Source organism: Acipenser ruthenus, chromosome 31 (assembly GCF_902713425.1).
Source record: "Acipenser ruthenus chromosome 31, fAciRut3.2 maternal haplotype, whole genome shotgun sequence".
NCBI lineage: Eukaryota > Metazoa > Chordata > Actinopteri > Acipenseriformes > Acipenseridae > Acipenser > Acipenser ruthenus.
The window spans coordinates 13,760,799-13,775,015 of record NC_081219.1 but is presented as its reverse complement, the minus strand read 5'-3'; the positions used below and the strand labels follow the sequence as shown (position 1 = coordinate 13,775,015).

Here is a 14,217-nt window from a genome sequence, read left to right as displayed (position 1 = left end):
TGCTGTAGTCGCCTACAAAATCACATCCTGAAAAAGCCTTTAACCATTATCAGACCAACACGTTGCCAGCAACAGCAACACAACGGATATTGTATCCGTGATATTGCCATAGATTATAATGGAGTGTTGGTTCGTGTGTGATACCATTGGTAGGTAATATATGATAGGTAATACAATACAAATTAATTTGTATATAGCATCCTTCACACTGTGGCATCCCAGAGCGCTGTACAGAGAGCTCATGTGTACAATACACTCCAGCTACAACCGATTAGATAAAAGCACGTTCAAAAAAGGATGTTTTCAATTTAGACTTAAAAGAATCCAATGTTTCAACCTGCCTAATGTTAACCGGAATAGAATTGCATTGCCATTGTGAACATCCCATTATTTTATAATGCAATGATCTCCTTAATGGAAAATATTCTTTCCAGTGCTGCGCCTAATTTATGGTCTTTCACTGAAAGGAAGGAAGCGATGTCTCGGTACGGTTGTTAAGCACCGTGGAAAAGCACACCTGGTCTCACCTGAAAAGTGTTTCAGAGCATTACTCCCAAGAGCCTGGCACCAGCATCCTTGGCATTTCAGAAAAGCATTGAAGCATTGTGTGCTGTGACCGTCTCTCCCAAAACCAAATGGTCGCTCGGATACTCTTGGATGGCAAGATTAATTCTACAGCACTTTGTTTTGGAATCGGGGCCCTTTCTTTTGTTTTGGCACCCTAAAGTATGAAGTCATTTCGTTCAGTATTTGTAGATGTCATCACCTCTGCCACTGCCAAGTAACCACGGTGATGATGTCACGTGCAGAAAAGGTGCTTCACTTGTAAACTTTCATTCCCCCAGAGGCCGATGTATTGTGCATATGATTTGAATGCGCTGTTTGTTTGTTTTATCAAACTAGAAACTGATTTCAACGGTCTGTACACTTTTGCTCCCTTCATTATTATTTTTTTTAAATCCCAGTTGAACAGTAAGCCTTTTTTATATACATTACTACCCCTTATGAAAGTTTACAATAGTAAAATCATGCCAAAGTGTAATAAAACATAGGAAAAGCTTATTATTAAGCCTGGAGACGTATTATAAAGCAAAAAACATTGAAACTATGGTAAATGCATAGCATAACCGTGGGTAAAACTTAGGAGGTAAACCTTCATAAGGGGCGCGCCAGCAAAATTATGCACTCAGGTTTTATTTGAGAGCAGCCGTTACCAGACGTGTGGTCTGTGGTTTTTCGTAATGGAATTCATTTAATTTAATAGCGCAGTCTGGAATCCTCTCACAAAAACATGTAGGAAAAATACATTGGTGCACCGGCAGTCCAGCGATCTGGATTACTGGAACCTTTTTGCAGGCATTCCCAAGGGTATCCATTTAGTAGCAAGGTTGTGATTCTGAGAACTGTGGGAGAACAGAGTGCATTGGAAAATAATGCTGTGTATGAAAAGTCCAGCCACAAGTAGAGAACAAGAAAGAAGCCTTAGTTTATGGGTAGCGTCACTGTGAGCGGATTGTGCATCTACTGTAATGGAAACTCAAGCCCCTGGACACAGGAGACCAGCTTGTTCAGCTGCAGGGAAATGACTCATGTTTATTTAAAGTCTGACATGTGCAGTAAAACCACCCTTTACAGAAGATCAAAACTGAAATGTATGTTTAAAATATATGTTTTGGTGAATGATCAGTGTTTCCTCTCTCTGTCTGACTCTAAACCCTTTCTGCTGGGTGATCCCAATATAAAATAAACTGCTTCCTCTAAGAGATATCACAGGTGGGCTCTTTTTTTGCATTGTTGAGCATCCCCGACCTGCCAAATAATGACCCGCTTTCCCTCCAGCTCTAAGCTTTACAGTCTCGCAACTCGCTTGAAACAGTGGCATAAATTCTAAAACCCTGGCTCAATAAAAGGCGTTAGTTATAATTTAAAGTTCTGGGTACATTTTAATGGACCACGTAAGTTTCACTTGCAGGAATGCTGGCCCTAGCTGAACTGCACTTTGTGTTTCCTGTACACTTGAAATAATCAAATGAAAACTCTGCCACTTCTTCATGTGGCTTCGAAAGGCATGTCAAAAAACTGAGATGCGTGCATCCAAATGGTAATTAGCGTCTCGGAGAAGTATCAATTGAAACTGTTGGATGTTGAGCGGAAGGCAGTATTTAAACTGGGAGTGTGCAAATTGTTTACAGCTCAGGTTTGGAATATAAGCGCTGTGTGGATTTGTCAGGGATCAGTAATTAACATTCGCCACAAAAAGAACACTGGGAATTACACTCTGAATTGCTTTTCAGATTGACATCGCAAATCACCGTGCTCAGAACCCCAGCAAGCACTGATGTCGCTGCATCGCGTGCACTGAAATGTCCGAACGCTATTTTTTGACATAAGTGTTTGCAGAACCCAAAGTGTGGTTAGTCGATAATGACACGGGTGTCCAGTGCTTAGAAGTTCTTTTCAATTACAATTCACCCCCATGCTGTGTTCTGTGTAAGTTTGAATGTGTGGCTGGGCAAACATAACGTGAGCACGCTTTTCATTCATTTCAGCTCCCTGTACCCGTCTCTATTTAACTCACAGCCCTGCCATTGAACAGGATTATAAATAAGGTCCTGAAATGGATCCCGTTGAGTTTTCATTAAGCTCAAATGAACTCAGTTTATCTTTCCACTACACAGTGAATCCACTTCCTGTGCAGCTGGTATTGAGCACCCTCCTGATAAGCATGCTCACTTAGCTGCACGTACTGCAGGTACAGTCTGTGGTGTCAGGTAGGACCCTCACACCTGCTGCACAGCACAGAAAGTGAAATCAGAGAGTGGCGGAAAGCACTAACTGAGGAGGTGTGACTGAAGACATCACAAGTGTCATACAAAGGTAGCTGTAAGCAGGAATCTGGGGAATGTCGGGAGAGATGGGGCTGCTGCAGCGAGGTTTTAAGCGTGGGATAAAGTCAGCTTCTCTGCGGCTACCCTTTGCTTGAACGGTCCTACATTTATTCAGCATTGCTAATCAGATTCTCATTGGAAACATTTGGTTCACAGTACCGTGGAGACTCGTTTTTTTCCTTGAATATGGCAGGCACCGAACAGTGAGTGACATTTGGCTAAACCACATCACAAACAAACAATTAAGTTGACACATGTTAATATACCCAAATTGCTCAGTGACTTAAGTGGATTCAGCTGCTGGTTAATGATTCATTATGGAGTTCTGGCAGGACAATGTAAAAGCTTGGTGTGTCAAGACAGTCATTGGACAGTTGCCATATTAATATCACCTAAAATAAACACATACACGTATTTGCTTGATTATTATTTTTTTTGATTATTTTCCGTTTGGTTCTTCTTTTAATTTAATGTAGTTAGTGGCAGGTTGTGTGAAATTTCAAGTACAACATATACACATGCATTAGACAAGCATTGCTGTCAACATTTACACAACTGATACATTTGTTGTAAATAGATACCTTGTTAAAAACAAATGCCTTAGTCTAATTGAATCTACTAAAGGACACTTTTTTTAATTGTTGTAATTTTTAATAACTAGCCATAAGCATGAACCCTGTTGCCACTTGCTGGGCACTTTGTGCATTACAGCCCTCTAGCACGGTGCATAGAACACCTATTCAACAACTTTGCAAAAAGCTGATAGGCAGAATGGAAATACAACACAACTTTGCACACAAAATGTGGGTGTTATCCATGCACAGCTACAAAGCACTTTGTCAGGCATGGTCTGGGATCTCTCTAATGGTGCCCAGGCAGTAGCACTTCTCATAGGCGTCCAGCGCAGTGCAGGATCCTTTTGTGATTCATTGCGGTAGTCCTGGAGTCTTGGTACCCTAAATGATGTGCTTCCACCTGCCAGTTTTCTTATTGCTCTGCGGAGACTAGCTTTAACACATTGGAAAGTGACTTAATAATGTTAAAGCCCCTGCCACTTGCATGGCACTTTCTGCATTACGCCTCTCTGGTAATGTGTATTGCAGTTCCCCATTGCTTTCTGTGCTGGGCGGTGTGCCCCGTTTTCAGATTAAATGTTTACCTCTGTATCGTTCACTTAACCCACGGTTTCAGTAAAGAAGCATGATGGTTCAGCATACAGTACATAAAGTGGAGTTGAAACTGGAAAAGGGGTGCTCTGTACTGGAAAGATCATTTGGTGTAGTGGGGGGGGTTCAATTATAGGTGACAAAAAATGCATTGAAAATTGGGTAGAATTGCCAGCGGGTTAGTGGTTTTATGTCACTGCAGTTTGCAGCTGCTCCTGTTTGCAACAGACAGGGAAGAGAATCCGGTCAAACGTCTCTCTTGGAAACTTTGTATCTGGGTCATTCTTCGAAAGTGGTTCTCGGAGGGTTATCAAGGGGGCTCCCTTCTGCAGGGGCTGTCAGCCCATCGAGGATCGTCCACGGTGGTCTGTTGCTTAACATTGTGGGTACCTTTCCATGCCCCACAGCGGACACAGTGTGTGCTGTGGGCTGGATCATTGCAATAGTACTAAGGGAGGAATGGGGTAACTGCACGGTGGTGCAGAGCAGATAAACAATAAACCAGTGCCTTGGTTTAGTAAACTTTTCTGAGCTTTTAATTTCAAGCAGTAAAAGAAAGCATGCAGACTGCACAAGAAAACCAATCCGTGAATCTCATGTGTTTTGCGTGTGTGCGTGCGTGTTTGTTTAAAAATAGTTGTATTTAAAATACAACCTAGTGTGTGAGATGATCCTGTTTTGCTGTGATAGGCGTTTGGTAAAAGGCACTTTGCAGTAATAGCCTTCAGGGGGACGGTGAGACATTTGATGTTTTTTCCTCTAAACTGTGTTCATCCCAAGTTGCTTCCTGCGTTAAAATCCTCATCTGCCACAACACCTCGACTGCACTGGATGGTTAACAAATCAGCAGGGCACTTTGCTGTAGAAAATGAAACACCTCTTAACTAATCTGAGTCATACCATCTGTCAAGAAGCATTGTGATGAAGCTGCACACTGTTGCTTTTGTTATCAATATTGAACGAGTCACCAAGACATTAAAGAGCTTGCAGAGCACTTCTTTCTCAGTCCACCTGCCTTTCGTTGCATCTCTGCGCTTTGAGTGTGGTTGCGGTTTGATTTCTTATCTCATTCATTTTGCATGCGATATGTTGCTTCCACCTGCCAGTTTTCTTATTGCTGTGCAGTGAACAGTTTTTCCACTTAATAAAGGTAAAACGCCTGTTTTGAAGGAGAGTGTATTAGTTCGATCTCTCGTCTTGTATATTTGAATCTAAGGTGGGGAGACGAGGTGAGATTTCAGTTAACAAGACAGAGCAAGTCTTAATTGATACCAGAGATTGAAGGGGTTTTTACAATTTTATACCACATCAGCTAGCAGTGTAGAGCCTTCCTGTACTAGCCTGTGTGTGCTGCCCTCATTGCCATTGCTTTTGAGCTGTTTCCCCCTTTCTCTCAACCCCCTGAACTCTTCTCATTGCAGGCTGTCCCTGAGGATCGAGCCAGGCAGCAGCTCGCCACGCCTGGTGTCTTCCAAGGAGGACCTTGCAGGTAAGCAAGAAGGAACCCAATGGGGGGGAAAGTGAACATTAAACATGAAAGGTAGCAAATTCAGCATGGACTGGGTCATCTCACCACGCTGTATCAACCCCTACTGGACAAGTGCAGACACTGCAGAGCTGCCGTTTGTCCTTCACGGGCTGGTTGAGCTAAAGAGGTGATTGGCTTGGCAGTGGGATCGGAGGACGCCCGCTGACCTTCAGTTCCCCAGAGCTGCTGTGGGGAGCAGGACATTTTAAACTGCAGAGGAAAGAAAAGAAAAGCCGCCTGTGTGAACCTGCCTTAAGTGAGCCTAGTAATACATGCTGCATGTAGTTTATATGCTGAAATGGGACTTTTATAATATCCAGGATCATGTTAAGTTGACCATGACTTTTTTCGTAATGGGTCTTCGTGTGATTAAAACCACATGCAAAATCCAATGCATCATGTGGAGAGATTTGTTTTATAGTGTTGTTCTCCCTGCAGCCCAGTTCGCCAGGCATGTAGCCTGTGCACGGTTTCATGTTTGTTTTATAACTTCCTCTAGTCTGCTACTGACTCGGAGCCGCATTCAGCTGGCTTGATTCTTTATTTAACCCACATGCCTTGTTTTTTGCTCATTTACTCCAAGGCTCTTGCTACAAGCAGGCACACTTTACATTCTGGGGTCTAAAGCCCCAAGCTCGTTCTGTTTAATAGCCTCTGTCATCACCAGTGCTACCTCTGATGAATGTAGCACAACGACCGGCATATTCAAAACAGGGCGTAGATTATCGCAGAGCAGACGCTAGCGTTGAAGGCGGATATTATTTTGTTCTCCTATTCTTTTCATCATGTAGTCATCGTTACTGAACCAATCTGTAAAGTGCTAGTGCTGGAACAGGGGTCCACAGTGTGTGTAGGGCTGTATTCCATGTGGTTTTGTAATTTCAAGGGATTATGTCATGGAATGATTAAATCATTGTCTACCTTTTTAACTCAACGACAAAACAGTATAAGTGCAAGTCTTTTAACAGGGTGCTGGTTGGTCTGTTCAAACCATTACATGAACAATTTGGAAGAGAAATGTGGTATGGCTTGTTCTGAATCTGCACCCAAAGTAACGTCTGGGTCTGGCTCTTTTGCATTTACAGTAAACTGGTACAAGCGAGTCTGACCGAAGCTAGTGTAACAGGGCGGTTCGCTCCCAGCCTCAGCCCTGTTACATTGGTGCCGTGACCCGGATGAGATGAGATTTAAAAGCTCTAAAACCAAACTGACGATGCCCGGCTTGCATCGTGTTTAAGACGCTCGCTTGCAGTGCTGCGGCGTCGCCGGGTCCCGGCCAGCCTCTGCCCTGTTACACTAGGATGCCTCGTGCAAAATGTATACAGCCTCCACATAAAAAACAATGCTATCATCCCTGTGCTGTGTCCTTGTTCTGTTTGTTCAACATGTGTTGGAAAAATAAGGCAATCCAACTGGGTGCAAGCCAAGTGTACAGACCAACGCAGTTTCCTCATTTAGGACAGAGTGTTTGAATTTATGGCTGGCATTCACCTTTATATAAGAAGATTGGAAAGGTTTGCATTCAGGCCAGAACTGGTGATGATTTCGTTCCAGCACCGTTTAAACCATCTCATGTTTAAATTGGGGGGCAAAGGGGGGGGGGGGGGTCCAATTATATTGAAGACTGCGGTCTAAAGAATTCATGGAATTTGCATTGTGCATACTTGTCTTTTAAATAATTGGACTTGCTGCCGTTACCTGGAGTTTAAATTGTTCAGTGGTTTTGCCCATTTATACTGGAATTTTTTTTTTTTTGCAGGAAAGCTCAATTCTCTCTTGTATCCCGACCGCTTCATTCCAGTGGTAGGGCATTCTAGCAGTGGATTTAATGCAGTCTGTTATAGTCTGGTTCAGTTAGCCCTGATACAGTTCCGTTGGAATGAATCCAGGTTCAGTGCTTTGAGAATGCACATGGTATGTTAATTAAAGGGCTTTCATTTCACAGCATGGTATAGATCCGTGAAACCATTAAAGGTTTGTTATGTCACTGCAATTAATTGCCTTTCTAGGACAGAACTGTTGAACACAGCAACTTCAATGTCCTGGTGTGTAATGTATTCCAGTATGTACAAAAGTAACCGTGGACATGATACAGTACCAGGAGATTATATACCTGGGGTGGAGGGTGTCTCTTAGTTTACTGTCTTTAATTGAAGCACTTTAGAATCAAATGGCTGGTTTCACAGACTCTGATTAGCACATGCTAATTCTAGACCACCTTCCCTGAGGTTGCATTAGGTAGTCCAAGACCAGTGCTATTTGGGAGCTGTGAAAGCAGCCCTGTAATGATAGAATGTCAGTTCGGTGATACTGAGAGATGCACTTCTTTGGCATGTAAAGGAAACAAGCAGTTTCAGAATGGCAACTTCACGGGTGCTTCCTTGAAAGCTCTTTACTTTGTAGTGGTACAGTGTAGATTATCATCTGTTAAAAGTCCAGAGATACCCCCGATACAGTTGTCTTGGCATTCACACAATTCGAATGCAAATCCCTCAGCTTCCCCTGTAAATACGAAGCTGCTGCTCACTATGATTGCGTTGCGGAATCTGTTTGTAGCGGTTGCCCCAGTAACCAGTAAACAGCCTCTGGTGTTTTTTTTAGTTTTTTTATTTGTTCATTTGGTGTGCTGTAATTACAAGCCCATTGTGAGGGGTCTTCCACATGGAATAGTTCATTTACAGGCAAGGCTTTGTTAATTGTCTTTATTGAGAAGGCAGCCCAGCAATGTCAATATGAACACATAGCGGATCTGCAAGGAGTGCCAAGAAACTGAATACTGGATTTCTTTTTGTTTGATTTCTTTTTACACACCCTCTTTCCATAGATATTTGTACTGGACCTAAAGGGGTTGTTTTTGCTAAATGATGGTTTGGAAATGGAAAAGTTTAGTGGCAAATTTCTATTGCATGGGAGCACACTGGGAAATCGGAATTACACAAGGATGGAAATGAGACTTATATTGCATAGCAGTTGCACCCATTCCAGGTTTTACTATGAGCTTGATTAGTGTATAGGTAACAAGCTCGGGTGTGTCTTATTAAGCTCATTATAAATCCAGGAATGGATCACGCTGCTGTGCCACAGGAGTCTTGTTTCCATCCCTACAATGAGTCTGTTCCAGCAGTTAGCAGGTTAATAACATCAGCTTGTTCTCTGGAAGTTCGGGGTAGTTGTGTACTCTCCAAGTGTAAAGACTGGCTCTCATTTCCGATACTAAATATTTCTGAACACCGGTACAGCTTGTCATACAGTCTTAAGTCTAATGATCTCAGATCACAGCAGTTGCATAGAGGATATACATATTCTCAGAAGAAGGCTTAGCGTAGTACTTTACTGAATAATATGAAGAATTATAGGAAACAAATGAAATTGCCAAATGAATGAGGCAGCATTACTCAGTTGTTCCATGCAACACATGCCAAAATTAATTCAATAGCGGTTCAAACAGAAACTTTTTTTTTTGTCTTTGTAGGAAATGTCTAATAGTGAGATCATGTGCAGCAGTTGTAAGTTTAATGGTAACCATGTTAATAAATTCTATACTTTTTTAATGTTCTGCATACGCCACGGAGCTAGTGGTCAAAAACACTTCCACAATTGAGGCAAGCCAGGAGGGCTTTCTAGAGACTGTGCCCCACATGGGGCTTTCTATAGACTCAGCACCACAGAGGCTTTCTATAGACTTGGCACCACAGGGGCTTTCTAGAGACTCTCCACCACAGGGGCTTTCTAGAGACTCGGCACCACAGGGGCTTTCTAGAGACTCAGCACCACAGGGGCTTTCTAGAGACTCGGCACCACAGGGGCTTTCTAGAGACTCGGCACCACAGGGGCTTTCTAGAGACTCGGCACCACGGGGGTTTTCTATAGACTCGGCACCACGGGGGCTTTCTAGAGACTCGGCACCACAGGGGCTTTCTAGAGACTCGGCACCACAGGGGCTTTCTAGAGACTCGGCACCACAGGGGCTTTCTAGAGACTCGGCACCACAGGGGCTTTCTATAGACTCGTAAAAGTCTAAGCTGTAAAAGACACTTGGTCTGTTTATTTTGTACGTCCCTTTAAATCCCGCAGCCAGGGAAACGGATCCAGAAAGAAAAACCAGTAGCATCATTCACGAACCATGTGCCACCGAGCTCTGAGCAGCTTTCATGATACAAGAGCAGTCTGATTTGCATGAGAAGTGTGGTACATAGTGTTCCCATGTGTCCACAGTCTGCACCGCTGTTTCAGTGTTAACTGGGTAATCAAACCTAATCCTAATTCATTTTATCACATGTTATTTTTACCACAATGTAAACTGCACATTCCACCTTCATGATTCTCATTTACCCATTACTCATTTTGTCATTTTTTTGGAGGATATTTTAATTGGCATCTAGGCAATGTTTTAATTTTCTCCTCAACTATATTGGTATGATAACTTAAAATTGTTGACCGCAAAAGTGAAGTATAAATGTAATGTATCAAATTACATAAATAAATACAGCTTGTTCTGTTTTTTTTTGTTTTAAATAAAAACTAATTTGGTACTTTAGATTGAATTATTACTTGTAAAATATTTTAAGGCTGCTGACATATTTTTTCCAGTGATTTTACAGTGGATTTTTTGATGGGTTGCATCCACTTCTTGCATTCAAATGAAATGCATTATTTTATTTATTATTATTATTATTATTATTATTATTATTATTATTATTATTATTATTATTATTATTATTATTATTATTATATTTTAAGGTTAGAAGTGGAAAACAAAACGCTTTTTCTTTTTTTTTTAAAGTTGCAAACTTCAAATCTTCCCCAGATGCTTTGCAGAGCATTGCAGTGATCACAGCGCTGTAATGAGAGCGTACACACACGTGGCTCTGCTTATCATGTAGCGTATATATATATAGTTTATATATATATCTATATATATATTGAGCTGTACTTTTTGAATGCGTCTCAATTTGAGCCCAGTGCTGTGGTTTTTGGATACAATTGTCCTGCCATTATCTTGAAGATTTATTCCGAAATAAATGATGGAAAAATAATTAAGAAGCTCTCCAGCTCCGAGCGGTTCCTTGTACTGCAGTCTGAGAAGGTAAAGCAGTGAGTCAGTGATCTTGCACACAGGTCTCGAAGTCATTAATTCACTCTGTAGGCAGGGATGTCCCAAACAAGCTAGCAGTCAAGTGCCATGTTTTACCCATATGACTCCATCCACGTACACTAGGACAGTCTGGAACAGTGCAGGTTCTTCAACTGCAGTGCATTGTGGTAAGTGTAGTCCTGCTGAGGCAGGTACCAGAATGCATTGGGGTGTGAGTTGAAAAGCCTGCACTGTCCCAGTCCACATGGAGGCATGTGGTAACCCTGGATGGGGTTACTGTACTGGGTGAGATTTGTGTGTAACATAAAGATAAAAGAGCCATAATCTTATACTTTCATGCTCCATACTCACAAACTGTAGAGTTAGGATTCATTTCCTATGACTACAGCATAGATTTGACATTTATTTATATATATATATATATATATATATATAAGTGGACATGTACAGCTGGTAATAATTATCTTGTGCGCTACACCCACTTTCAAACTCTTACGTGGGAGCCAGATTATTACATTGTCTTTTTTATTGTCCTGGGGCTTTGCTGTATATTATAACCACATGTGAAAATAATGGATGTTTTTATTAAGGTCTAATTAGGCTGATGAAGTGGATTGAACACGGCAGCTGCTGTGCAGAGATCTGGTGTAATGAAAGGTGTGTGTGCGTGCGTGAGTGTGCGTGCGTGTGTGCGCGTGCACGAGTGGATCTCAATGTTAATGCTCTATCGTACTCATTTTAAACCTGTACCTGTGCAGCTGCAGAATACAGGTAAGCAGATACCTCAAATAACCAGGCACTGTAAACAACTGTAACACACTCCTTTATAAAACTCCTGATTACTATTTATTGCAAACAATAGGAACTAATACTGTACCGAGCTATAGGAGAAACCACTGTCTAATAATAATAATAATAATAATAATAAGGGCCTTGCTTTACGTTTGGTGTCGGTTCAGGACACTAATAGTTGGGATGAGGTTTTTTTTTTTTATTATTGGATGTGGAATCTATCAGGAGTTAATAAAAACGCTTGTACGCCGATCCTTTACATAAAACGAGAAGTTCAGTCTTCTCCAAGACAAACACATAGCCTCTTTGTGACCTTGAACTCTTCTTCAATCAGGTGAGCTGGAGTGTAGGGCAGGTAAAGCTGTGGAGCAGAGCAATCTGTCTCACCTATGATGTCACGGCATCTCAATCGTTTCTAAACCAGGCAGCAGGTAACGCCTTCCAGAATAAAGTTTCAGTTACCAGGAACGTGATCTACGCAGAACAACAGTGCCATTGATTGCACAAGGAGCTCCGTGCCCCTGTCAGAAATGCTTCTGACACTAAGGGCAGCCCAGGCTCCTTCACATGGTGTGATTCATACCATCCCTGCATAGAGCCTGCTTGTAGTTTCGAGTCCGGCTTTGTATCCTGTTTAATCTGTGCACCATCAGCTTAGGAATGAGGAAAGAAATCTGCAAAAAACGATGCCACAGACTTCAAACAAAACTGCTTATGAATACACGTGTATTTCTGAACTTGATGTAATGGCAAGAAAATTGTTATTTAATGTTGTGTTTTGCTTACAAGGAAGACTGCATCTTCTTTGGAGTCTGTAAGGAGACTTGATGACGTTTTAGGCCATGTCTACCTTTTCTAAGTAGTTGTGCATCTGTTTTCTGTAGAATCACCTCAATATGTTACAAAGCATGGTGCTGTTCTGTAGAACATGGCCCACATCGCGTTTCAATCACTAGCTTTTCATGCTTCAAACAAGGAAATTCTACTTTCCATTACAAACATGTGTTTTTCTGTTCCGTTGTCATGTGTGTGTTTGTACCGTGCTTTACCATGTTGATTAAGCGTGACTGCCTGTACTTCCAATCCTTTCTTTGATCTGTAATTTGATTTGGTTCCGGGTTTACTTGAATATGGTAGGAATTATCCTTTTGTTTTCCGATTCGATATAAAAGTACATTTTGAATGTTTGAAAGGAAACAGGAAAAAACATTATTTTGTCCCAGCACTCATTTTTAGGATAATAATTACTGCGAGAAGTTTTAGTACATTTTTGAATGATAAATAAAATGAACAGGAAAACAACAAAAAAAAAAAAATCTTCACAAGATCATGAGTTTGCTTGATTTTTGCTTAATGAACTGAGTGGTGTTTTCTATTGCAGTTTTGAAGAAACATGGAAATAATCTATAGAAATCTTGGCATTTTCAAATCAAATCAAGCAGTACTGTCATTGTGTTTTTGCACTGCGCTGGCACTAATCTGAATGGCATGTCAGTAACAAAGAGAATTATTTTAACTGCAGTTGTGTGCCAGCTAACATGACGGAGAACATTAGGATTAATAGCAAACACACAAAAAGAATTGCAGGTAAACTTACCTGGCTTTAACATTAGCGTTCTGTCTGTGTGTTGTGTAACTGGGTGGAGGCTGGCTCAAGACGGTGGCTGTTCACACGCCACAGGTGAACTCCACAAAGAGCCAGACTTATTTACACAAGCAGCTCTTGAACTTTTAACCTCGCTTCACCTGCGAGAGACTAAAAGGAACATTTTTTACCGTTGATTGAGTAATACCTTTTAAAATGGAAAGATCATTAATACCCACAGGATTTTGAACCTGTTTAGGTTCAAAATGTCTCACAATGGTAATACTTTCCATTGCAGATACATGGAGCAGATATGCAGAGATGTTGCTTTTGAATTGCTGTTTGAAGTTTTGAAAGTTCACCTGCAAAGCTGTGTTGCGTGTTTGTTGTAACTCGCTGTGACTTTAACTGCACCTTCTCTTAACTGTTTCCGTTTCTCTTCTGGAAATCGTATTGCTGCTCGTTTCTGTCCCTGGAAATAAATTCACTTTTAAACCGTGCATCTGTGTTCCCCGTTTCAACAATTGCTGTGATTTGAGAGAGATCTGGATTTTCTCAGATGCATTTTACAATATGAGGGTGGGGAAAAAGGCTAAATGTATGTTCTGTGTAGATCAGCCGCTCTCAACTCTGGCACAGAACTGATTTAATTAAGTAATTTAGGACCTGGCTGGCAAAAGTGTCAGGCCTGGATTGAATGTTGAGGGCCGGAGTTCTGGAATGGATCTTGAAGGAACCGCTGCTGTAGAAACGGTCTGAGTGTTTCTTTGTGAAATTACTCTGGGAGCAATCCCCGAGTTGAGTTTTGGGACTATAAAATCTAGGCACCAATACACAGGAGGAAGCGACAGTACTGGGGGAAACACTGTAGAAAGCAGAGGGCTGTTCTGTGATGATTTTCCAACTAGCGATACGAACGACAGTCTGCTCATCAGGTAACAAAGCATAGTTGGTCTCTCACAACTCCGAGACTGCACAAGAAACAGAACATAGGAGAACTGAGCGGTAACCTGACTTCTCAAGCTGGTGTTATCCCCGTTCCCAAGTTTTGACAGGCTTCTCTAAACACGTCAGCTTTCAGGGCACTGTGCCTTCTCTTAGCATAGGCGTGCAGTCATGCGGGCGGGTTTATGGAGGGTGCTGGTGCAATGAACACGGAGCGC

General features: G+C 41.7%; 1 protein-coding gene across 2 annotated transcripts in view; it reads left to right on the top strand.

The window, feature by feature from the left end:
* Window positions 1-14,217, top strand: part of LOC131702899 (ras-specific guanine nucleotide-releasing factor RalGPS1-like) — a 122,327-nt gene that overhangs the window by 95,846 nt on the left and 12,264 nt on the right. For both annotated transcript variants that reach the window (XM_059005397.1, XM_059005396.1), the window contains exon 11: window positions 5,476-5,543. In XM_059005397.1, the coding sequence (XP_058861380.1) occupies window positions 5,476-5,543 (68 nt within the window). The remainder of the gene's footprint in view (window positions 1-5,475; window positions 5,544-14,217) is intronic.